The sequence below is a fragment of the Phaethon aethereus genome (genome assembly GCF_964289735.1).
Source record: "Phaethon aethereus genome assembly, chromosome: 9".
Taxonomy (NCBI): Eukaryota; Metazoa; Chordata; class Aves; order Phaethontiformes; family Phaethontidae; genus Phaethon; species Phaethon aethereus.
This window is the reverse complement of record NC_138585.1, coordinates 3,131,372-3,154,534: the sequence shown is the minus strand read 5'-3', so window position 1 is coordinate 3,154,534 and position 23,163 is coordinate 3,131,372. Positions and strand designations below refer to the sequence as shown.

At 43.5% G+C, this 23,163-nt stretch overlaps 1 protein-coding gene across 2 annotated transcripts in view; it reads right to left on the bottom strand.

Moving 5' to 3' along the window:
* DGKD (diacylglycerol kinase delta) overlaps positions 1–23,163 on the bottom strand; it is a gene marked incomplete at its 3' end in the record, with an annotated part of 57,992 nt that overhangs the window by 2,147 nt on the left and 32,682 nt on the right. For both annotated transcript variants that reach the window (XM_082003837.1, XM_082003836.1), the window contains exons 5-28: positions 22,440–22,572; positions 21,451–21,557; positions 20,770–20,895; positions 19,592–19,694; positions 18,905–19,067; positions 16,731–16,839; positions 15,823–15,962; positions 14,882–14,966; positions 14,219–14,313; positions 14,024–14,123; positions 13,596–13,869; positions 11,578–11,739; positions 10,675–10,803; positions 9,603–9,699; positions 8,580–8,690; positions 7,714–7,810; positions 6,859–6,966; positions 6,148–6,261; positions 5,627–5,761; positions 2,582–2,733; positions 1,684–1,795; positions 1,425–1,517; positions 947–1,066; positions 488–605 (exon numbers count right to left, since the gene is read on the bottom strand). In XM_082003837.1, the coding sequence (XP_081859963.1) occupies positions 488–605; positions 947–1,066; positions 1,425–1,517; positions 1,684–1,795; positions 2,582–2,733; positions 5,627–5,761; positions 6,148–6,261; positions 6,859–6,966; positions 7,714–7,810; positions 8,580–8,690; positions 9,603–9,699; positions 10,675–10,803; positions 11,578–11,739; positions 13,596–13,869; positions 14,024–14,123; positions 14,219–14,313; positions 14,882–14,966; positions 15,823–15,962; positions 16,731–16,839; positions 18,905–19,067; positions 19,592–19,694; positions 20,770–20,895; positions 21,451–21,557; positions 22,440–22,572 (2,983 nt within the window). The remainder of the gene's footprint in view (positions 1–487; positions 606–946; positions 1,067–1,424; positions 1,518–1,683; positions 1,796–2,581; positions 2,734–5,626; positions 5,762–6,147; positions 6,262–6,858; positions 6,967–7,713; positions 7,811–8,579; positions 8,691–9,602; positions 9,700–10,674; positions 10,804–11,577; positions 11,740–13,595; positions 13,870–14,023; positions 14,124–14,218; positions 14,314–14,881; positions 14,967–15,822; positions 15,963–16,730; positions 16,840–18,904; positions 19,068–19,591; positions 19,695–20,769; positions 20,896–21,450; positions 21,558–22,439; positions 22,573–23,163) is intronic.

Here is a 23,163-nt window from a genome sequence, read left to right as displayed (position 1 = left end):
AGGTCAGGGTGCATGTGTGGTGATGCTGATCCCCAGCCAATTAGACATGAAACTTGATTAAAGCCCAAGGGTGAATCAATGAGAAAAACATCATTAACCATATCAGAGAATTAGCAGTGAAAAGACTGAAGTTATGCGGACTTGGGCCCCACAGTCATTTTGATACCTAGAATGCCAAAACCCTCAAATTCACTTCATTAAGGATCCCCTAAAGTATCCCTGAAAATGTCTGGATGTAGGCATAATTCTTCAGAGGGTACCTTCTGCTTCTGCTCAGGAATATTTGCGTGGTGCTGGGGGACCATGACTTAGACAGAATGGAGCAATAAGCTACTTTGCCACATGAAAAAGACAGATGAGACCTCCAAGAAAAGGCAGATGCACATGAAACAGAAGAAGGAGAGAACATGAGAGGAAACAGGGAACAAGTAGTGGTGTGACCACACTGATGTGACAAAGAGACACAACGAATGAGCAGACTTGGTACCCGGCAATCCCATGCTACTATGAGTCTCCTTATTTTTGTTGTTCTTCTCCTTTTTAAACTTGGTCACCAGACGGAATTTGCCACTGCGACTGCGTTTAGAATAATCCAGCATCTGGTTCTGTAAGAACAAAACGGGGAAGTCAGGTAAACAGTCATAAATTGATTGGAACAGACCAAGAGCAACAAAGTACTGTCAAGCTCAGCTCTATGGCCTTTTAAGAGAGCAAAAAAAATTCTCAAATCACTCTGATCAAGACAGGAAAGGAAAGAGAGAAAGTTGATCCCATGTCAGGCAAGGGACCTTAGCAGGAAATTACTTTCTTTAGCCCTAGGGAGCCAAGCTTCCTTTTTAGTGATTTTTTTCTCACATCAGTCATATATTCACAGGAAGTCAAACACTCACAGCCAACTAGTGAAAAAGAGAATTAGTTTGGGCAATACAGCCTTGGTCCTCCTCACCTCCTCATCGCAGGGCTCCATAAGCTGCCACAGCCAAGGGATGTCTGCTAGTTTCCTCAGCTGAAGGTCCATGTCTGCTAGGGCTGCTTGGAGCTGCTCCTTCTGTGGAGGATCTAATTGCTGGATCAGAAATGGAAGCAAAGCAGAGTTAAAAGCCATATGGTGGAACAGTCAGGCACTTGCCTTGATATTCCTAGCTAACAAAGCAGTTCCTCCTTTTGAAAGGAAGTGCACAGCAGGCACTCTGCCCAGACGTTACCAAGTTAATGATTTTCATCCTTTCTGAGCTCCAAACTCCGCGCAAGCTAGCTTGACTGCTCATCATGCTTATGTAGCAACACCATCCTAAATGCCTTGATTATAACATTTAAACTGACTTGTTACAAAGACCAAGCCCAGCAAAATGTTGCTTGCCAAGGCAACAGGAGGAGAGAAGAGAAAGTGAGAGGCTGCTTTACTCCTGCTTTGTGCTTCTTACCAGCGCCATCTTGCCCGCCAGCAGCAGCTCTGTCTCATTATGCAGGGCTTTGACATTATTCACCATCTCTACAACAAGGCTGCAGTTGAGACCCTGCAGGGAAGCAATTCATGCGCAAATTAAGCCTGGAAATGCAGAGGTCTGAGCAGTCAAAAGGAAGAAGTCTTAGACAAGCAAGGCCTACTGTTGGTCAATCAGAAAGGAAAACCAAGAGCTACGGAACAAGGACAAAATGGGAGATGCCAAGTGAGTGAAGTACCTCTGTAGACTTGGATTTAGCGTAGACTTTGTCCATTGACTTGGAGCTGGCATTGACAGCATGGGCAAGCTCCTGTTCCATGTCCTGATAGGATTGGGCTATTTCCCGAATGCTAAAGAGAGAATTACAGATTGCATCAGCATACGCTCAAAGCAGGAGATCTTTTCTGACTGGGTATCTCCTTTTAATACCCATCTGAGTGATAATAGCAGGGATAAAGCATGGGAGGGGCACAGCCTCTGGCAAAGCAGGGCAATTCTCCCTGCTATAGTAAGCATGCATAAGCAAAGCAAGGCAGATTTCACAAGCACAACTCCAGGCGCGTATTCAATTCTGCACACGAGTTGAGATCAGTTTGAAACACAATCTAGACATTTCAGTGTGGCCATAGTGATGTGAAAGGCAGCTGCACATACGGCAGTTTAATTAACACTTCTCCGACGCGACTCTGGGAATTTTCTCTCAGAGGTCCAGGCCAAGGACCTGAACGTCCAAGTAAAGGATGAGCAGGTGAGCATACAGTGGCTTCTTCCAGCAATCTCTGCTGGGCATCAGGGTTGTAAGAACCCAGCTTGTCATCTGAGCTCCTAGAGAGGCCTTTGTTCCAATTCTGATAAAAATCATTGATGTTCAAAGATAATGCATTCTTTCTGGATTAAAGGATCCATGTTTGCTCATGAAAGTAACATTTTTTGTTCAGAATGACCTAAGAAAGTTTATTCGACTTCAGTCCTCATGCAGCTGGGACAATATATAATGAATGATGTTACCCTCAGTGACAGAGACCAGCACTGCAGAAGATAAGAGTGAACAGAAACATCTCCAGGAACAGGGAGTACAACAAGAACTTCAGGCACCAAAGGAGGGCTCTATTGACCAAAAGCAAATGGAGTCCCACCTGTGGATCAGAGCACCTGCAGCTTGACCAAACTGGTTGATCTGGGTGGATTCTTCTTCGGACATGATCTCTGGTTGCAGAGAGAAAGAGGAGGGTCGGGACAACTCACACTTCTGTTTGTCCTCCCAGGACTTCAGGGTGCTCTCAAATGCCTAAAAACACAGCAAGCAAACTGTAAGATACCTTACAAAGCTCCTATAAAAAACAATGGCTGTGCCTATGCCTATAAAATATGTAAATCTAGTATGGACACTTTCCATTGCAGGACCCAGTTGTTCAGCTGCTTTTAACTTTGCTAACTTGCTGTCTGGGCTGAAGTTTTCCATGCCGCATGCTTGCCTTGGCTTAATTTTTGCTTAAGCCTAGTTTTAGCCAAAATTCTTAGGTCAATTCTGAGGGCCAGACTAGCAAAATCCACCAATTTCCTACTGGTGGCAGCCTTTTCTCTGAGTAGCTATCGCCTCTACACTTCAGTGTTACTGCAGACCTCTTCAAGTGACATCTCAGAGCTGGAAATTAAAAGTGTTGAAGTCTCCTCCTTATCTGGAAGTAAACTGGGCTTCCCTAGTAATTGGTGGGACAAGCAGCTCCACTGAGAGCTAGGACCTGTCCCACTTGCACCCACACTGATATTCCTGCTGGCATCACCTAGCGATACAGGAAGAAGTAAAACAGATCCAATGCAGAAGGATCAAAACTGGATATGGTGAGAATGAAAACTCCAACACAGAGCCTCAGGGCAAGAAGAGATGGATCAATGAGCACAAGAAATGGCAAGAGAGAAGATTAGACAAGAGAAGGGACTATGGGAGGGGAAAACTGAAATGGGAAGAATAATTCAGAGAAGAAAATGAAGATAAGCAGGGGTGCAAAGCTTTCAGGGGAAAAAAAATCATCATTTGGGGAGCCAGAAAATGAAAGGAGATTGAGTGTGATGGGTGGATGGAAAGGGAAAGAAAACAGTAGTCATAGATCCTGTGCCTGGGAAGTCAAATGAGACAACTACAGACTACATAAGGAGCACAAGACTAAGGGTAGAGAGAGGAGACGGATGGAGCAGAAAAGACAGTGTTCACTAGAACACAACTGCCTTTGGGGACAACCCAAGGTTCTGGGGAAACGCCATTCTTCTGTGTCTGCAAATACCTGTGAAGCCCTGTGGTAAGGCATTTCCTTCTCCTACTGCTCCTCATACAGGACAAAACCAGGTTCTGTCAGCTCAGTGCAAGCTACCTGCTGATCTCAACCTTGCTGATGGCTCTTCAGTGGTCCACATGAGGCCACATGAGGAATTTCAGTTTTTCCATCCTCAGTCTAGGAAACTAAATATCCCAAATCACATTTGAAAAATGCTACCAAAGGTCCAGGGTCACACATATGAAGAGAGGACCCCACATGAAAAGAGGACCCCACTTCATCTATTGCATAGGACAGATTTGCTCTGTGAAGGAAGGGGTGTGCAACGATAATCCAAAAGACAGCAGGAAGAGTAAGTCCATAGTCAAGACAAATTCTGAATGTTGCTCTGCAAAATTGGAACCTCTTCCTCAGCATCAATTCCATGCCCGCAAAAGCGGGTTTGCAGGCAATGAAGAGTGGGATGGCACAATCGTAGCCATGGCTTCAGATGGTCAAACACACAGAGTACTCACTAGGGACTACTGTGTCCTGTCTACCTCTTGTGCTCCACCTCCACCTTTCCCACCATACCCGCATGTAGCTTGCCTCTTCTTTTCTCCCTCCCACCTTTACAGCAGGAATCCTGTTCCCCCTTGTTCTATGTGCTATCTCCTTCAGTCACTCACCCTCCAAGCCTCAGCATGACATTGCAGAAGCTCCCTTACTTCCAGAAAAAAATGTGCACGCTACTCCTGTTTCCTCCTCTCCATAACATTTGCATCAAGGGGTGACAGGATAAGGGGTAATGGTTTTAAACTAAAAGAGGGTAGATTCAGACTAGACATAAGGAAGAAATTTTTTACAGTGAGGGTGGTGAAATGCTGGAACAGGTTGCCCAGAGAGGTGGTAGATGCCCCATCCCTGGAAACATTTCAGGTCAGGTTGGACGGGGCTCTGAGCAACATGATCTAGGTGCAGGGGGGTTGGACTAGATGACCTTTAAAGGTCCCTTCCAACCCAAACTATTCTGTGATTCTATGATCAATACCCACTGTTCTCTCCCAGCTCAAGGTGTCTTGGGTATTGCCCTGTCCTACCATGACAGGGGCTTTGTATGCCCACCTTTGCTTTCTTTTCATACCATCATACTTGTAACTTCGTGCCAGGCAATATGCCTCAGGCCTGTATCGGGCTGCTTCCCCTTTTTCCTGTTGGTTGTTCTCTTTTTTGTTATTCAGCAGGCAAGTCCTTTGCAGAGGACTTCAATTTACCCTGGAAGCTGGGTAAAGGGGCATTATGCTGGAAAGTATTAAGAGCTGGTACCAACCACACTGTTTACACATTGACAGTTAAGAGTTGGGAGGAACCATGAAGCCCGTTTGTGCTACAGCAAGGCCTTCATCCTTTCCTTTGGCTTACAACCATTCAGTAATACAGTAAAACAGCAAGAATGCTTCCTTATGTGCTGCTACTCATCAGATATATTTGAGAATTATGAGATGAGACAGACACACACTGCTGAACAAGGCATAAGACACTGCTTTACTTGGTCAACGAGGTATAAGCCACATGTTGAACAATAATGGGAAATTAAAATATTGAACAGCTGAATCTAGACAATCCACAGCACTCAGCGAGGCAGGCATCCTGTGGGAAAAACAGCATGCAAACGTGTTAAGAAACACTGCCACAAGGCACCTAGAAAAGGAAGCAAAATAAGCTTGCATAACAACCTTATTTATGCGACTTCCCAAGGGGTGAATGCAAGTTTAATAATGTTCTTTCCAAAAAGTTTTATGGTGTGTAGCAAAATATGCTTCTTACATACACAAAGGCAAGTTTTCATGGGTGGCCACTACCATGCTCTCCAGGAGTATGTGACATTGAAACGTGTGTACTACATAGTGTACGTAAGGCTGCTCTTACCCTGTCTCGGGTGAGGGTTTGTGCTCTGTTCTTATGAACGATCCAAATGTAACCCGGAGGCTGGATCCAGGCTTCTCCATCCACTTGCACGGGAACTCCCTCTTCTCCTAGGATTGCTATCTTCACCGTCCGACACTGCAAGAAGCAATTGCAACAGAGAAGGTCTAAAATGTTGGTTTTCCAAAAGCATGAGACATTCTCTTTCTTCCCAAACCACTGTCGCTTTAGTGCTACTAGAGGCACATGCGCCTGGGTGGCAGGGCATGCCTCCCCTTGTGCAGCAGGGACCACGTGCTGCGTCTTTGGACTAATCTGTATTTGAAATGGTGGTCTAAGCGCAATGAATGCTAGCAAAAAATTCCATGCCCAAACTGCCCCTGCACATGCTCATGCACATGCTCATTTTCGCCCTGGTGGACGCTCTTAGGGCTTAATGAAGGAGGGCTTAATGACTGGAACTGGCAAAGACGTCACAAGCTGCGATGGGGAAGGCAAGAAGAGCTCACAAAAGCAATGGATACCTGTGCAATCCGGTGATGCTGTAAGTTTATCACTCGTGACACTGCCATCTGCATGCTACCAAACACTGCTACCACCTCCAAAATCTTGTCATCAAAGGAGGGGGCTGTAAATGTCTAGCCAGATAGAAGGGAGAGAGAATTCAGTTGACGTACAGCTCTGTTGGAGAGGTTTCCTTTACCCCCTACTGGTGAAGATTTGGGGGTTGGCTTTCAATTGTGCTTTTTAATCTGTATAAAATTAGCAATAAGGCTAGAAGGTGAAGATCTGCAGTCAGCTAGGAGGGAGGAAAAGGAGCCTTGATATTCCCACTGTGCTTCCAATGGCAGCTAACACGAAGGCTGTAGGCTACAAGGCAGTAATTATTTTTATGAGTAGGCACTTTTCTGTCTCAAATAATACAATGTTCCTGACTGGATCTAACTCCCTTTGTCTTCAAGGGGCTTTACTTCTCAGGCAGCCTGAGGGGATAAGGTCAATGTAAAGCACTTCCTGAAGTCCAAATGCTCACACTCTGTATTTTTTCTGAATCACTACAGACTGCTTGGGTGCGAAGCCAATGAAGACTGGACTTCAGTATCCTATCCACTTCACAGAGAAAGTACATGCAGACAGGCCCCTTACCCTCTTCTTCCAAGCACTAATCTCAGGGGCTATGACAAGAAGCAACAGTAAGTTAAAACATTTCCTGGACTGGCTTAGAGAATACTCACATCATCTTCCTTGGTCCCTCCCCAGAAGTTGGTGCCTCCTGCATAGCTGGGAATGTTGAGTACGGCGATTCCTTGGAGACTGGGCAAAGGGATTGGCCTTCCATCACACTGCACAGAAAAGAAGACAACATTATTCTCAGCACAGCAGGACAGTGCCCCTCTTGCCAGAGCACATGCTCTGAGAACAGAAAACAGCCTGCACAGCTTAGTAATAAATGAATTCAGGTTTCTTCCAGTTTATTCTTGTCCTAGGAGAGTAGAACATATCCATTCTTGTCTCATAAACTACCTCTCCTTTTGCAAACATGGATTTTAGACAGATACTGTTGCTTCTTTTCCCCAAACAGGGCACACCTCAGAGGCTTGGCAAAGCCTCTTAGTTTATTCCGCCAGAAAGGGGAATAAAACTTCTGAAACACCTATGCAAGTCAGCATGATGAGGGTCTCCTGCAAGCTGTACATGGCCCACACAATAATACTTCTTTCCCAGTCTGATGCACGTTAAAGCATAGTTAAATGCCTTCCACTGCACCTACTATCTAAAATGTTGTGTTCACATGAGATGTCACATGTATCGTGACAATTTTATCTATGCTGAATACTGAGTTGGGGACAGCTGATACTTTCCAGCAGGATGATGCTTCCCTTACAGGCTGAGAAGACAAGTTATCTTCCAGAAGGAAAAGCCACTTTTAGCTAGCTCAGTGTGAGGTCTAGCAAAGATATTGTATCAGGCAGGCAAGGGCAACACCCTAATGTCACCAACTAGAATCACCATGCCAAAGTCAAAGTGTCTGAAGGAGGTGCAATTAGGCATCCCAGTTATAGCAACAGAACGGCATGCTATTTCCTCACCTCCAGCAAGACTTTCTGCTCCAGGTTTTTGTATGTTCTGTGTAGCAGCTCCTTGGTCCCCAATACTCCATACCACATCATGTTTTTAGTACGACTTCTAAGGGGGCGAATCAAAAGAGAAAAAGTCAGCATAAGCATTTACCTTTCCACTTAAAAGGAAAAACACCCAACACTGAAATGGCGTTCCATTCACCTACATTCTAAAACACAAAGGTGCTTTGCTTCCAAAAGAGTCAAGCACTCAAAATGCCCATGGCTTACACTAGGAAGCTACTCCCCTTTAAATAAATGTCAGATAGGAATTGAGGTTGACTGAGTAACACACATTACCAGAAACATACACAGATTTCCCTGGCACAGAACTTGTCAGTCTCGTACACCAGGACACGAACAGCATTTTGCAGTATTAGCTCAATTATAGCAAAAGCACCAATCCCACGCTACACAAAGCATCCTTAGTTGCCCAGGTATTCAAAAGGCCAAATCCTGTTGTTTGTATTAAGTTAGGATCAAGGCCAAAACCAGCCTCTGTGGCATTTAGAGCCGAGCTGAGATTCTCTCATAGCTAAATAGCAAGCTCAGGAAAAAAACTCTGTGGGTGAGATCATGAAGTAAACAGAACCAACACACTAAATCCACACCGACATAGCTACTCAGAGATCTTCTACCAGCCACAACAGCATAATGAATCAGTAGCTAACCTCCTCCATTGTGATTTCAAGCCTTGAAGGAGGATTATGCAGACAAGATTGACAATATACCTATTCAGCACACTTGTACACAATCGGCTTCAAAACCGCACAGAAACATAAAGTGGTTTTAGTCACTTCTGGCAGTAGTCAAAGGTCAGCCAAAGCCAAACCCACCTGCATTTCTCTGGGTGCTCATCACGTTTGTTGTTGAAGTCCAAAGAAATCTTTGCATCCAGTCCAATTCCAAAGTAATTATTCATGACACACTTCTCTGTGTAACATTCACTGCCAAACAAAAGAACAAAACTCCCATTCCTAAGTCTGCTCAGCATTTAGTATACATCTCACATGCCCCCTCTGGCCAGCTCATAATTCTGTTCCATAAAAAGGTGAAGAACAAGAATGCTGTATGCCAACGTACTCTGATAAGCACTGCTGGGAACTGCCTAAGACCCACAAAGAATACCATAAAAGTGGCTATCGAGCAGAGGTCGCTGGCCTGCAGCCTCTGTCCGTAAGACTTCACAGCCACAAGATCTGCAGAGGAATTCTCCTCTTGCCACAGAATACATAGTCAGAAGCCTACACTTCATTTACAAAAAGCTATGTTGCTGGTCACTGGCATTGTGTAAAAGGACCTCACAAAACCTTAGCAATGCTAATCGCTTTTTTATATATATAGGGTGTTACCTACAGAGAGCCTGACAAATGAGCTCAAAAGCATCAGCTACTCATCTCAGGAGCACTGAACTCCATGAAAAAAAAACCTTAAAAGTCTGTATCATTGGACTTTTACTGTTAAACAGCCTGAGAAAGTCTTCAAATCACATTTCCCAACTGCCTCTGCTGTTGTGGCCTGCTCATGGCCCTTCCTGGGCCTCCATGCTGTAAGGGTAGTCATTCCCCGGCAGGTTACTGTCTACTAACTGGAAGCCAGAGTAATCTCTGAGTTTAGGGAGAAAACTGACCTAGATTTCATTCTCACCTAAAACCTAAAAATCTTCTACCATGAGTCAGATGTGTCACTGCATGTATTGCTACATAAGCTGATCCTCACTGGCACCCAGCATATGAATTCACTTACGTAACTCTGGGCTGCTGCAGTCCATTATTTAGCTCTACAAAGTAATCTGCTGCTCTGCTGAGGTCCATTTGGAAATGCCCACTCCCTCCTTTCAACCTCCTGAGCATACTCACAGATTTTCAGGCTCAGAGTTAAAGGGATCAGCATGGATCAACAATCGGCTGATGACGGAGCTCCCAGGCAAAGAACCAGACATGCCAGCACGGATATCTGTAGGCAAATTGATCATGGGGAAGGGTGTGATTAATAATAAGGAGAAAACAAGTAATTTCAAGCTCAGAGACAAGACGACAGGGCAGAACATATTAACTCTTGTCATTCACTGTGAAAAGGAAATAGCAGTAGTGCTTTCTTCTACTCCAGAATTAGCACTCTCGATAAGGAGAAGGGTTTCTGGAGGCTGCCTGCAGGGTTTTTGACTGACTTGGTATCACCTAAGGCCAGCAGCACAGTTGTACAGCCACATGGAAATGGGAGATAGGAGTGTATTCACTGCAGTAGCTTTTTTGCTCCAGGGTGAGACATGCAACATCCTTGATTCAATGAGCAGAGGGAAAGGGGTAGGACTGAAGTTATTCTCCAAGTTGCTCACTAATTACTGCCTCCTTCTTAAATTATTAGCTGTCAACTCACGAACAGTAGCTTTGTCAGGGAGATAGGAAATTGCCTGCTTCCAAAAGAAACAATTTGAACAAGTGATTTCAGGGAAGAGGTGGAAGGACAGCACCACAGTGATGGGGCAAAGCTGCTACACAAGTTGTGTGAGGTAGGAATTCTGCTGGGTCTGTGCACTTCCAGTGACTCCAGCCTTTGCAAGGGACTGCTGCTCCCCGCCCATGGCTGCCACTCTTCAGAAACCTCTCTCAGCAGCATCCTATCAGCCTTGTCAAGGTTACTTTGAGCTCTTTGTAATTGGTATGTAAATTCTGCCACTGGACTGTGTTAATAAAAATCTGTGTCTAGGTCTCAGCTACAATTTGGAATCTATTACAACTCCCTCCCAGTCTTCACTTTTCAGCCCTAATGGGGAGTTATCCACAAAGGGATTTCTCTCCAAGTGGACCCTGCACAAACAGACATCAGGCAGGACAATTTAATGTTTTCATGTGAAGACTGCAGCCTGCGCTGCTGTCGCCCATTCTCCAGTTGGCTGCCTCAATGGGAAGTGGTGGGTGTTACACGTACTTGGGTAGAGAATTTTTGTGTTCAGCATTGGCAAGTTGTCCCGGTTTCCTGTCTGGGGAGGAAGAGATGCAGAGCTGCCCAGCGACAAACTTCCTTTGTTTATTAGTCTTTCGCAAGGAGACTTGGACACTGTAAAACACAAAACAAACATGGCTATTGACAAACATAACACTGTGATTCAGACCAGCACACAGCAGCACAGCCCAAGCAGCAAGACTGGGTTAGAAATCACTCAACAGCAAAACACTCTAGCCACCATAAAACAAAGAGTTGACAGAACCAGTCATTAAGAGACAGAGATGCGGCATATGTGCAGCCAGAGAACCTCCAGATTGGAGGTATCAAAATGCCACATGCAAACATTAGAAGTGGCAATGAGAAAAAGCTGTTGCCAGCAGACGACAGGGTATTAGGCTCCCAAATCAATACTCAGATAAGTTCCAAATATATTTGCAGTGATCAGGGATCCCTAACCAATTACTCATATAATACAGTTATTAAAGCAAACTGGCTTCTGTTCTGTGTCATCTGCAAAGGATGGCAGGGGCTTACAGTGAAATGCCATCAGGTAGATGACATGAAAAATGCTCAAGACCATTCTTGTCCAAGCACCAAAAGCCAAAAGAACGCAGATTACTGGCTAAGGTGTAAGAAAATTTCTGAATCATAGGCTCCTTATGTTAAGATCATGGACCAGCCACCAGGGACGTAGCGACAAGTGAGGTGTATGATGCACAGCCTAGAGCATAGGAATGTGCAAGGCCTAGCATCTGAAGAGCAATCATTCAAAAATTAGAGACAAACAGAACTTGGATAGTAATACACGTAATTCCTCCCTCACTTTTTACAACAGAATTACAATGGCCAGGCAAGATCTGCAAGGTGGCAGCCCCAGAGCAGTACCTTTCCGCTGGCTCCTCCCTTTGGACACTCCATAGCTGCTGCTGTGTGATGACTGCAGGGAGATCTTATCCTCGTTCCTCAGCTCCTTGCCCTCTTCAGAGGCTGACAGACTAAGGAGGAAGCCCTCCTGCTCCTGGGTCTGGGCGTTCTGCTCATCTACAGCTGTAAGGAGAGAGAGAAAGTAGGTGAGTGCCTCACAGCTCTTCTAGCAAGGGACACCTCCCACTGATGTAAATAACAATAGGATGGGACTCTAAAGGCCCGATTCCTTAAAGGGAAGAATAACAAAAAGCTTTCCTACATAATTTGTCTTAACTAAGTTCTACTCTGGAGAGCTTTTGGAACTGGGCAGGCTTAGCCTCCTGTTTTCTTTGCTGTGCTCTTTAGCAGTGAGGCTCTAAATAGAAGTGTCCACCTTTAACGCTACAGGTACTCGGGCTTCCTGGGATGTAAACTGTGCCACAGCTGATGGGCTTCCATTTATTTGCATTTATATGTTGCTAGAAATTCTAACCAGACGGATGCTAAATGATAAATTTAATGAATTTTCTGTTTACTTAATCTGTACTGGGGTAACAGGATAAGCCACTTGAAAAGGGCACTTAGACACATAATCAGGAGGAAGAAAATAGCAGGTGGTAAAAACCAATACAAACAAAGGAAAGAATCAGATTACATACTTTGGAAGAAGAAAAACAGTTTGGAGAAGTTGAACAAATACATTTGAAACATAAGTGGAGTTTGGCCAAGAGCTGGTAAGAATTAAATGCTAGCATATTGCCTAAAGAAATCAAAACTTCTTTTGCATGTAATCAATAGGCCTTCCTCCTGAGCAGCCCCTCACAGGGCACAGCTTCTGTGAGAAGCCCTGAGCTGATCTACCAGCTCACTGCCTCTGCAAGGGAACAAGTACCCCTTCTTCCAGCCTCTTCCCCTCCTTGGGCTGACTCTGGAGTTCACCAGAACTACCCAACAAGGCAATCCAACCCACTAGCCCAGCAGAAATATAAACTCTTCTTGCTGGATTAAGCAAACTAGTTGGCCTCCAAAACGACTCCAGCAAACATCAAATTGGCATAAGGTAAGCAGCAGCAAGGCGGGGCAGCAGTGAGGTCAAGACCTCTACTTCACCAGAAGTAGGCTCTTTGCTCAACTTCCATCACCTCATATAATTTCAAGATAGGTTGTATAGAGTATTGCAGTGCTGGAAACGTTGCAATAGTTTGTAACTGACTACAGAGTTGTTCAGAGCACACTTTGAGGTGTGCATGGATGTAACATCTGAAACTTCAATGCTTTCATCTCCAGTAATAAGCTGTTAAGTACTTCCTTTGGTCTAAGTTAAACCACTGAGTTTATGACTAGCATCTCAGAGACTGATGTCTTTCGAAGGAAATGAAACTTTGAACTATGGGTGTGAGTGGCTGGAGAGAGATAAGGGTCAAGATGTGGAGAAGAGGGTCACCTGCCTAGGAAGTTAAGATCAGAACAGAATTGATTTGCATCAAGATGCAGTATTATAACATTTTCCCAGTGACAAAGCTAGTTTAAGAAGTTCCTGCCCTCTCTTGTTGTCCCACTGCACTGTTTTGCTGGGCTGTACTCTAAAGAGATCTCCAAAACAATCCAAGTTAAAATACTTGAAATACTTTCTTCCCAAGTATTTTCAGATCTGTTTTAAAGCAAGGCCACACAAACAGCTGCGCTGACACAGTTGTGGTATGGGTGGGGACAGACAGGAAACGCAAATGAACAGAGTGTGGGAGAGTAGTAACTTCCTACACCAGCCCTATGGGAGAGAACATACCTTGAACTTCAGGCTCATTTACCAAACAATGTTTCAAAGAGGTGGGCTTGGCAGAGATGATACTGAAACTAAATAGCCAAGCTTACTGAATAGCTTCTCCAGCTCAGGAAGGCTGTTCTTAATGAAGAACCCTACTCCCCTCTGGAATAAAGGAAATTTATACTTCTCAAGAGCCTGTAACAAGTCACAAGCAGAACTCCTAACAGGTTACCTTTTTCTGCATGCTCTATTATCTGACGAATGGCTTTTTTCAAACTGTTGGCTCTCAACATGAGCTGTTCTCGGGGACGAAATATCTGGGGCCGTGCAGTACATGACGAGCCCACTGACCGGTCACTAGAAGAATCACAAGCACTGCCTGACCCATCACCATCTTCGGTTTCCTCTGCAATGGTGGGAGGAGGGTTTGGCAGAGATGAAGATGCTTGAGATTCATCATTCAGTGTCTTCAGCAATGAGTCCAGCTTCTCCTTCAGGACAGAGCACTACAAGGCGAAGAACAACATTTGAGTAGAAATAATGGTAGACTGGGTAGCTCATTCTTTTAGTGCTTGCTGAACTGCTGCTGTCCTAGTTCTCTGAAAACAGAGCAGTTCTCCACTTCGGAAGTAGAAACCCAAACAATTTTTCCAATTTTACCTTCCTGGCCATGACCTCTGATTCCTCCGAGCTTTCCGTTGCCTTCTCATAGGCTTTCCCTACTCGAGCCACAAAATCCTTCACTGTCTCACAAAGCACCCTAGACAAAGAAAGTAGTGCAAAGTCATGCAAGGATTCTCTCAGGATTTTCACAGTGCAACTTTCACTTACAGCAGTTGTCCTGCAAGTACTCACTTGGCTGAGGAGATGACCACTGAGTGTTGGTCAGAAGTCAAAATTTTGGACAAATGAGCAGCCACAGAGTCTTCATAGAAGAGAATCTTCTGCACCTGGTGACAGTCAGAAACAAGCCACTGGGGTGCTGCTTCCCAACATTATAACTTATGCTGTGTAACTCCCTAGAAAGTACCTATCATTCTAGAGGTTCTTTTTGCCCTGGAAAAGTTCTGTGGTCCAGGGCTCAGTTACCCACTGAAGATCTGAATCTGATGAATAAACTAATTCTGAACCTAAAAATCATCAGCAGTGCAGTTCTTAGAGTCTCTGATTAACTACGGATCTAAAATCGGGTTTTTACGGTTCTTACGACTGCTATGCAGCTTTCCACAATTTCAACAACGTGATGTCATGACAGCAGATAAAATTCGATTATTTCCTCTCTGTCCTGTTCCAAAGCATATTCCTCCCATTCCCCTTTATGGTCGTTGACTCTGGTAATCCAGCCTCCACCCTTCTCCCTAATCCTTCTTCAACTTAAAGACCCAGGATCTTTGTAGCTCCTGCTTCACCTGAGCCACAGCTCAGGCCTGCTCCACTTGAACTCAACCACTGCCTCCTATCTTGTCTGTTCTGAGGCCATTGCTCCCAGTCCCCCGCCCTCTGCACCTCATGAGGTACCTCAGAATCCTCACTGAAATCTTCAGCGACTGTGGAAGTGGAGGCCTGGCGAGGGAGTTTGGTTTCATACACCATAATGCTCCACCTGTTGAAAAGGAGACATCATAGCTGTCACTTTGTAGGCAGATGATTTCCACCTTTATCCAAAGGACATAACAGGTTAGATCCTCAAGCAGAACAAACTGCACTTCAGCAGGAGCATGACTGATGTAAGGAAGCCACAGGGTGGCAAAGGAACTGCAGGGGGGCTGAACTGAGGGAAGAGGAAGGGATGACACTGTGAACAAGTACTCTACAGCACAAGGACCTTTTCTGTACTTCTTCCCTCCGTCACAGAAATGTCCGAGGAGAGAAAAGTGGCTGAAAGGAAAGTTGGTGTGTGGGTGGAGTGGCATCTTTCATAGATCTGCTGACAAAGCTGAAGTCAAATTTTTAAAAATATTAATTCGGAATACTGTTTAAAAAAAATTCTATGGGCATTGATTGAACGTTAACAGATGTCAAGATGCAACTCTAAAGACAAGTATTTTTAAATGTTCAAAGATATATAGGCGATATCAATACGAGCGGTAAAGATGTCCATTTCTGCATTCAGCTTTCATTTCTAAGCCAAACTCAAGATTGGTTCAAATTCACCAAGAAAAAAATTAGCTTAAAGAAATAAATCATGACTGTAAGGCTGTCAAATTCAATTGATGAGAATGCTGGAACACAAGAGTGGATGCTGGACATCACACAAGTTCACTCATTACTACTCTGCAGCAGTGACATAGAAAGTCAGACTACCTTTCATTGCTAAAGGGTGACAGAAGATTATCAAAGAAAAAACATTAACTGGCATTAGTAAGAAGTCCAGCAGCTGGGTACAATCAAGAACTGCCCACTTCCCCTGGGAGGGTATTTTCACACAACTCTTGAGCAGGGGAGGATGTCAGACTCACCTGTCCAGCATTTTGGTACTGGCCCTCTCCAGCTTCTCCAGGATCTGTGGGAGCTGGGTATCATCATCACAAGCAGATCCCCAACCTAACACACGGGCAAGGTCATTCCCTGTTCCCAAGGGCAGCACTCCCAGCTGGCACTGCATTGGAGAAAAGGAAACCAAAACTGATAAAAAAATGCGTGGGAAGACACAAGCCACCAACAGCTCCAAGTAACATGACTGATTCCTTACACAGACGAGTCATTAAGAAACAGCTAGTCCCAGGGGAAGGAGAAAGTAACTGGAATGCAAAAACAGCCGGAAGAGCATACAAGTGAGGAAAAATTTCCTCTACTTTTAAGCTGTTAATTGAGAGAGGAGTGTATTACAGCTACCATCTCGAAGGAGCATCTAACCCCTTCTACAGATGTATTTATTTAACCATCAGGTGGTGCTATTGCTTTTTCTGTAAAATTAGCAGACACCTCCAAAACAAAATGGAAACAAATTAAACATTGTATGATACCTCTACTCCAATGAAGTTTCTGTCTATCCCAGGACTCAGAAACACCACCCTGAGAATTAAAGTGAATAGATGAGGAGCACTACCCTTGTGGAACTCCCAGTTTTCTAACTGCAGCCCTTTCTGAGTGTAAGTCTCTGCTGGCAATGGAGCAGGAATAACTCAGAGCTACTCCAAAGGCTGGATCTTGTAAGAGGGAGTTGTGGGGGAGCAATGGAGATTGGAATAATGAATTAGTCTGGTACTGCTTCTTGCAGAAAACTCCTGCAAGAACACTGCTGTGGTAAGCTTTCAGTGACTTCAGTCCTGGGGCAAACATCTGTATGATCAAAGAAAGTCGTCTTCAACCCATGCTATTGTTATTCCTTCATTCTTTCATCCAACCAAGCTTGCTGGGCAGGTACCTGCTTGTGAAGATTGAGGCTATCAATTTCGGAGAGAACCCAGCCAACACTTCCGTCCCCACCACAAACTAGAATCCGGAAAGTGTCAAATTTCTGGAATAAGCGTAAACTACAGAGAAGAGAAAGAAAAAAGCAAGAGAGAAGAACAATCAGCTATCACAGAAAGAAATGATAAACAATTCCAATCTAGGTTATAAACATGGCAGATTTCCTTAAAGTAGGCTCTGATTTCACAATGAATACAGGTCACTGTTAGATTACAGATTAATTAAAATGACTATAAATAATAATAAATACAGCAATTTACAATGGCTGTTTACTACAGAAATATGTCCCAGACATACTCCTCTACTAAAGCAGGGCACTTTTGCCTGAACAGAAGAGGAAACAAGCATGTTATAGTTTTGAATTAATTCCTTTTTGCAGATTTGCCGTGTTCAGCCTAACACGAGTTATTTGTCACTGTTTGGAGTGCTCTGATGCCACTGCCTTCGCACTCAAGGCCACACCAATTAAAGCAAAGCTTGAAGAGTGGGAACTTTATGCAGTCATTCAGTAAGCAGACAACTGTAAGAGGATGCAAAGCCTTACAAGCTTTAGTCCTTCTTCTGGGAAAGCAACGTAAATCAATGCTGTGGCGCCTTGTCTGTCCTGCAGGCAGGCAAACAACTCGCCAGCAAGACAAGTGTGAATTTCTCTATTCACCCTTTTCAGAATATTAAAACCAACCTCTCCTTAAGCTGTTTAAAACTGGGCTTCTTAGCGAACATCTTCCAGAGCTACAGCCTGCTTTTATTTAGTTTTTGTATATATTTATTTTTTTTATTATCACCTAAACAGAATTTACTGTAGTACATGAAAATCCTTATTTCTTCAAGCACTGTTGGCACAGGAAAAATATCCATCAGAAATGACAACATCTTAATGGTACAGTTTAACTGGCACCAGTTGAGAATATTTAAATTATTAAGAAGCAGACTTTACCCTGTACCACCATTTCCTTTTTAAGAAAGCAAACAAGAACAGCTGTTTTAGAAGTGTGCACCACAGCTTGAGAAAATAATTAATTCCCTCCCTTCCCTTCTCTCCTGCTTATAAGCAAAATTCCTCTCCACAGTCAGTCCAACTGGGGAGGGGAAGAAGTAAAACGATTTAATTTTAAAAGTCTCCTATAAATTATTTATCAGCCAAACACTTCTCCTGGACAGAATTGCTACAGTTTTAAAGGGCAGTGTTTCACAATGCACTATGGCAAGAAACCACAACAGTTCTTAGGAAAGCAGAACCTAACGGTCACTCATCCAGGAGCTGACACTCCCAGATTTAGCACCCTGCATCTACAGGTCTTAGTCATAGACTTTGAGTCATATTTAGAAAAATATGAAGGAAATTCACCTTGTGTTGGCTCTTATTAAAAGAGAATTATTAAAGCCATTCATGATAAAAGTTACTCAAATCCAATCCAATGGAGAAATATTTGGAGGATGCAAACTAGAGACCAAATTTTTTTTTTTTTAAACAGAATTGCAGAAATACACAAAAAGAATTTATTTCACAGTGCTTACTTTTTTTTTTATCCATAGATAGTCTAGTGTAATCTGGTAAACAAGCCTGAAATGTCATCTAGATCCCAGGGCAGAACCAACTTTACCAAAAGCATTCATAAGACATGTTTTCCCAGTATCACCATAAAATCTTTAAGTGATGGAAATTTCATATACTTCCCAGGTAAGTTATTTCTGAATAAATTTAATTTTGACAATATTCATTTGCTATCTATGACATTTGTCTGTTCACACGATTTAACTCAAGTTAACAGTACATCAGGATGTCTGTTACAAGTCTGTTTGCTGACAAGTTTTCTTCTGGATTCAAGCTTTCCATGCTTGGTCTTCTTCCAGGGGAGTGTTTCTGGAATTCCCCCAAAACCCCTCAAGCTGTCCTGCTGTTACTGATGAATGGAAATAATAATCTTTTTCAACAACATTTTTGGTTTTAGCTAATCAATAACACTAAACACAGAGAGGGGAAAACCCTTCCAAACTTCATGTGTTCAGCCTTCTCTGAGGAATAAGTTCCTTGTTATATTTGAGGATGAGCTTATAATCAAATAAATCACTCATACTTTTCTGGTATTTACAAGGAATGTGTGCTTCCATAGAATATCTGCTTACCCAAGATGAGGTCCTCCATTCATGAGGTCAAAGACCTGGGCTGGATTCAGTAGCTGTTTGAATCTTCGCAGAAATTTTACACCTTGGTTGTCTCCACTTTTTGAGTTGACAAAGACTAACAAAGGGCTTGTGCAAGAAGGGGGACAAGTAGCTTTCCAGAAACCTGTCAGAGAAAGGGGAAGGGAAAAGGGAGGAAAAGCCAAGAGATGTGAAGCTGCGCATGGAGATGGAGCGAGGAAAAAAACAACACCCCACACCCCAGCACAACTATGAAGAAGCTAATACTTCCCTTGTGCTTATGGCACTCACTGGGTAAATGCCAAATGCAGACAGCCTTGAATCCAGCACGAACCATCCTCATGCTGCCAAATGTCACACTTATCTCCTAGCAGCATGCCAAAATTTCAGCTTCCCCAACCTTCCCAAACTGCTTCTGCAATATAGTTGTTCTCAATAAATTTTAACAGCTGCAGCTCAGCAAATACTGACGTTACAGGGTAATAAACCGAACACTGAAGCAAAGCAAACAGTTCACTGCCATACTTCAGCAATATATTCCAGTTTGGAATTTCAGCAACACCAAAAAGCTGAGTTTTCAGTTGATAGAGTCTGGCATTAATAGCATTAGCTGAAGGGACCGTGACTGAGAGGAAGAGAAAGCAGGCACTACTCACTAGTGATACTTACCATCTGAATCAATGCTGTTAAGAGCAGTAGGAGGAATGACAGATACTTTGCACAGCCCAAGAGGGCACTTGTTTGGCAACAACTCTTTACATGCTGTGTGTACCTGAAAACGCCAAGAAAAAAACATTAATTCAGACTCTTCTGGGCACTGTGGTGTAACTCATAAAGCCACCCAGCAAGAGGCTGTAAAGGGAGAGTAAGACAGGAAGAGGGGGAGAATCCAAGGAAATGTCAATCGATAAAGTTATTTTAAGAACGATCTAATCAGAGTCTTCTACTAATTGTCCTGCTTCCATTAGTATGTACTTTTTCTGACATTTGAATTTATGAGACTAGCACTTTGAGTGCTGAGAGGACCAGGTAACAGATCATGTGGCTTTAAGAGCCTTCAGGCATTTCTGCTTTCAAAATCTTAGCCTCAGTTGAGATCAAAAGTAGCAACAAAAGAAAAAGCTAGGAATTCAAGAAAACAAGAAAGCTGAAAACAAAGCAGGAAGACATGAGGGACATAAAGAGGTAAGAGAAGAAGGGATTAATAAAGCCACCCAAAAAAGGAAACACAAAGTAGAGTAGGGCATTTCAGCCATTTCTGGTACACAAAGACTGCAAGATAGAGGGTTTGCTTTGGGTTTGAGCTCCCACCTCCCACATATTTTGTGATACTACTTCTATTAATCTTATAGACAACTGGAAACAGAGCAAGATCTGCATCACTGCAGTGCTTAGGCAAGAGAAACCTATTGCAATGGGAAAGGAAACCGCAATTATTAAAATTATGTACTATTCTTTATCACTTTTTTTTTTGTTGTATCTTTTCAACTTGTAGAAATGACAAATAAATCCAACACTTCCCATGCCAGAAACATTGATTCCTATCTAGTGTAATTAAATTCTGCTATGAAAGCTCACTATCAAAAGAAAATGAGCTTGCAGAGAAGCCATATACTTATTTCAGGTCTTACTTTTTATGCATCACAGTGATACTTTTCAGCACAAATTTAAATTTCTATCTCTTGCAGGCTGTTTATCACGTGGAGAAAGAACAATAAAGCCCTTCATGGCAAATACTGACAGCACGGTTAGAGGTTTCATTTTAAGTAAATGTCCCTAAAAGAACACTCCCAAGAGCTGATCAAAGGCTATGGTTTTAATGAAATGATCACGTTTATTCAACTCACCATGGCTTTGCACCAAAGGCAGCGCCAGTCTTGCAAACGTAGGACACTGCCACAGGTTTTGTCACACACAGTGCATTTGGCACTCACGGGCAGGTTTCCTTCCAACCACTGATGTGGCATTGAGATCTGCAAATGGTACGGAGGGAGAGAAGCAATATGGGCTTTCCAGAGTGCAACTCAGTGCAGGATGCACTGTGGCACTGAGACATACAGAGAGGCAAGTCTTTAAATGCACTGTTTGAGGACAGCAAAGGCAATTTCTAGAAAACACCTGAGGACCTCTTTTGGCATTTTACATCATGCTCAAGCACAAAGAGACCAGGTGACTCATCCCAGGCTACTCAGGAACACTGGCTTGCATCAGACATCCCATATACTAAGGTACTGTTCCAACCACTCATCTATCTTTCTTTTGCCAAAACTCAGAGCAGGTGCCCCATGCCTCCACATATTTAACCTCAACTTCCCAGGTCCATAGCAGGAGACTCGTCCCACTAAGGAGTCCTCGCTGCCCCAGTTGAACTTTTCACGCAGAATCTCATGCTCTGACAGTAAAGGGCTTTCCCACGTCGCTAACATGTAAAGGCAGAATCTGCTATTTGTACAGTGAAGAATGCTGTAGAGCACATGCCAGTACTTCCACATCAAGATAAGGCTAAAAGAGTTAACACTAATGCCTACCCCATCTTCATCCTCAATGATATCCTTCCCGATAGAGGCCAGAGTTGTCCACTTGCAATTATTGGTTGCCCGCACAGCACACCGCTTGTGGGCTTTGAACTTGCACACTAGAGAGAAAGAGAAGAATGTTTTAATCCTGCCTCAGAACATGTAATGTGGCAGTCTGTGCAAAAGCTTTCCCAAGTGACCATATTTGGCTCCAGAAGAAAGCATGGGCACACACTACCCTTGTTAGCACTGCCAAAACTATCAGCTCTATGCATACTGAGTAAGATGAGCTAGCTATGAATTCTTGCCTTGTCACTTCTGCCAGTTGCTTGTACAAAGCTTAGTTATCACCTTGTTAAATTTGACATGATTTACATAGTCATACACTCCTGCATCCTTTCACACAGTGTGGGTGTAACCTCACTCACGCTGGAAGTATGAGCTGTACGCAGTCAGGCACGTCTGCTATGCCAAAGCTGAAAAAGAATAACCTCCTGGCATTCAAACACTTTACAAGGATGTTCTTACAAATATGATTATTCTCACGAACAGGAGCATTCTTGTGAATATTCTATCTGATACCTCAGATAGATATATGATACCTGTTCACTTCAGAAGCATGATTTTAATAAAAAATAGCATTATTTGGGTATATGGGAAAAAAAATCAGCTATATTACTATCAGGTCCAACACCAAAACCAGCATGAAAACATCATCACATATATTATCCTTTTATAAAATGCCAAGACCATGATCTTGACTTCTGCAGGAAAATTCTCTGTGAAGCCAAAGGGATTCAGCAGCAAAGGGTTCCAGCATCAGGTCCAGAAAAGACCTCCAGTCTCATACACAGCATGTAGCGCTCTCAAGTTTATTATGCAGCATTTTCCTATGTCTTTTTGCAGGCTGTTAACAACATTCCTCTTAAATTATCTCTGGAACATGGTACTGAGCTCTAAAGGTGACACTCCCTGAGCAGGAGACAAGGAAGCACGGTTACCTTCACATGAGAGCCCATGAGATGTGACTCCAGATAATGCCTCCCGACACACGTTGCAGTACGTTGGCCGAGCATGCGAGCAGGCGTACCAGTTATGCATCCCTGAGAAATGGTCCATGCTGTACTGGGTAGACTAATGAAATAAAATGTATTACAGCAAAGTCTAAAGTAGAGTAACATGAGTTTTTTTCCTTAAAAGAAAAACTTGCACGTCGCAGTCAGGAAAGGCAGAAACAGGAAACTTTTACTAGGGAAGAGTAGGCCACATGCAGTTTATACACACTAGGCGTAAATCAAGAAGGTCTTTAAGCCAGAAGAGACTACTTGAATAAGGAGCCACACCTTCATGCCTGCTCCTGTCCTACCTCCCAGCCTTGTCTCACTACAAAGCGTGTGTAGGGAAATGAACTGGAGAACTTATCTGCTGGAGAGTTGATCCTTCCCTCCCCATTTTTTTGTTGGATTAAGTTTTCAGCAAGATCAATTCCCCAATCTGGTTTATTGCACAGTAGAGAAATGCTTGTGCCAGCATAAGGGAGGAGACGAGAGAGAGACAAGCATCAGAGTGGGGAAAACACAACACAGCTTCTTTTGGTGGCGGTGCTGATCTATCTACAGCCCCAGAAAACAAACAAATGCACGGAAGTAGGCAGAATACCAAGCAGGCAAGATGTGAATTAGGGCAGGAAGGATAACTGAAAAGTGAAAACACAATGGGAGGAGA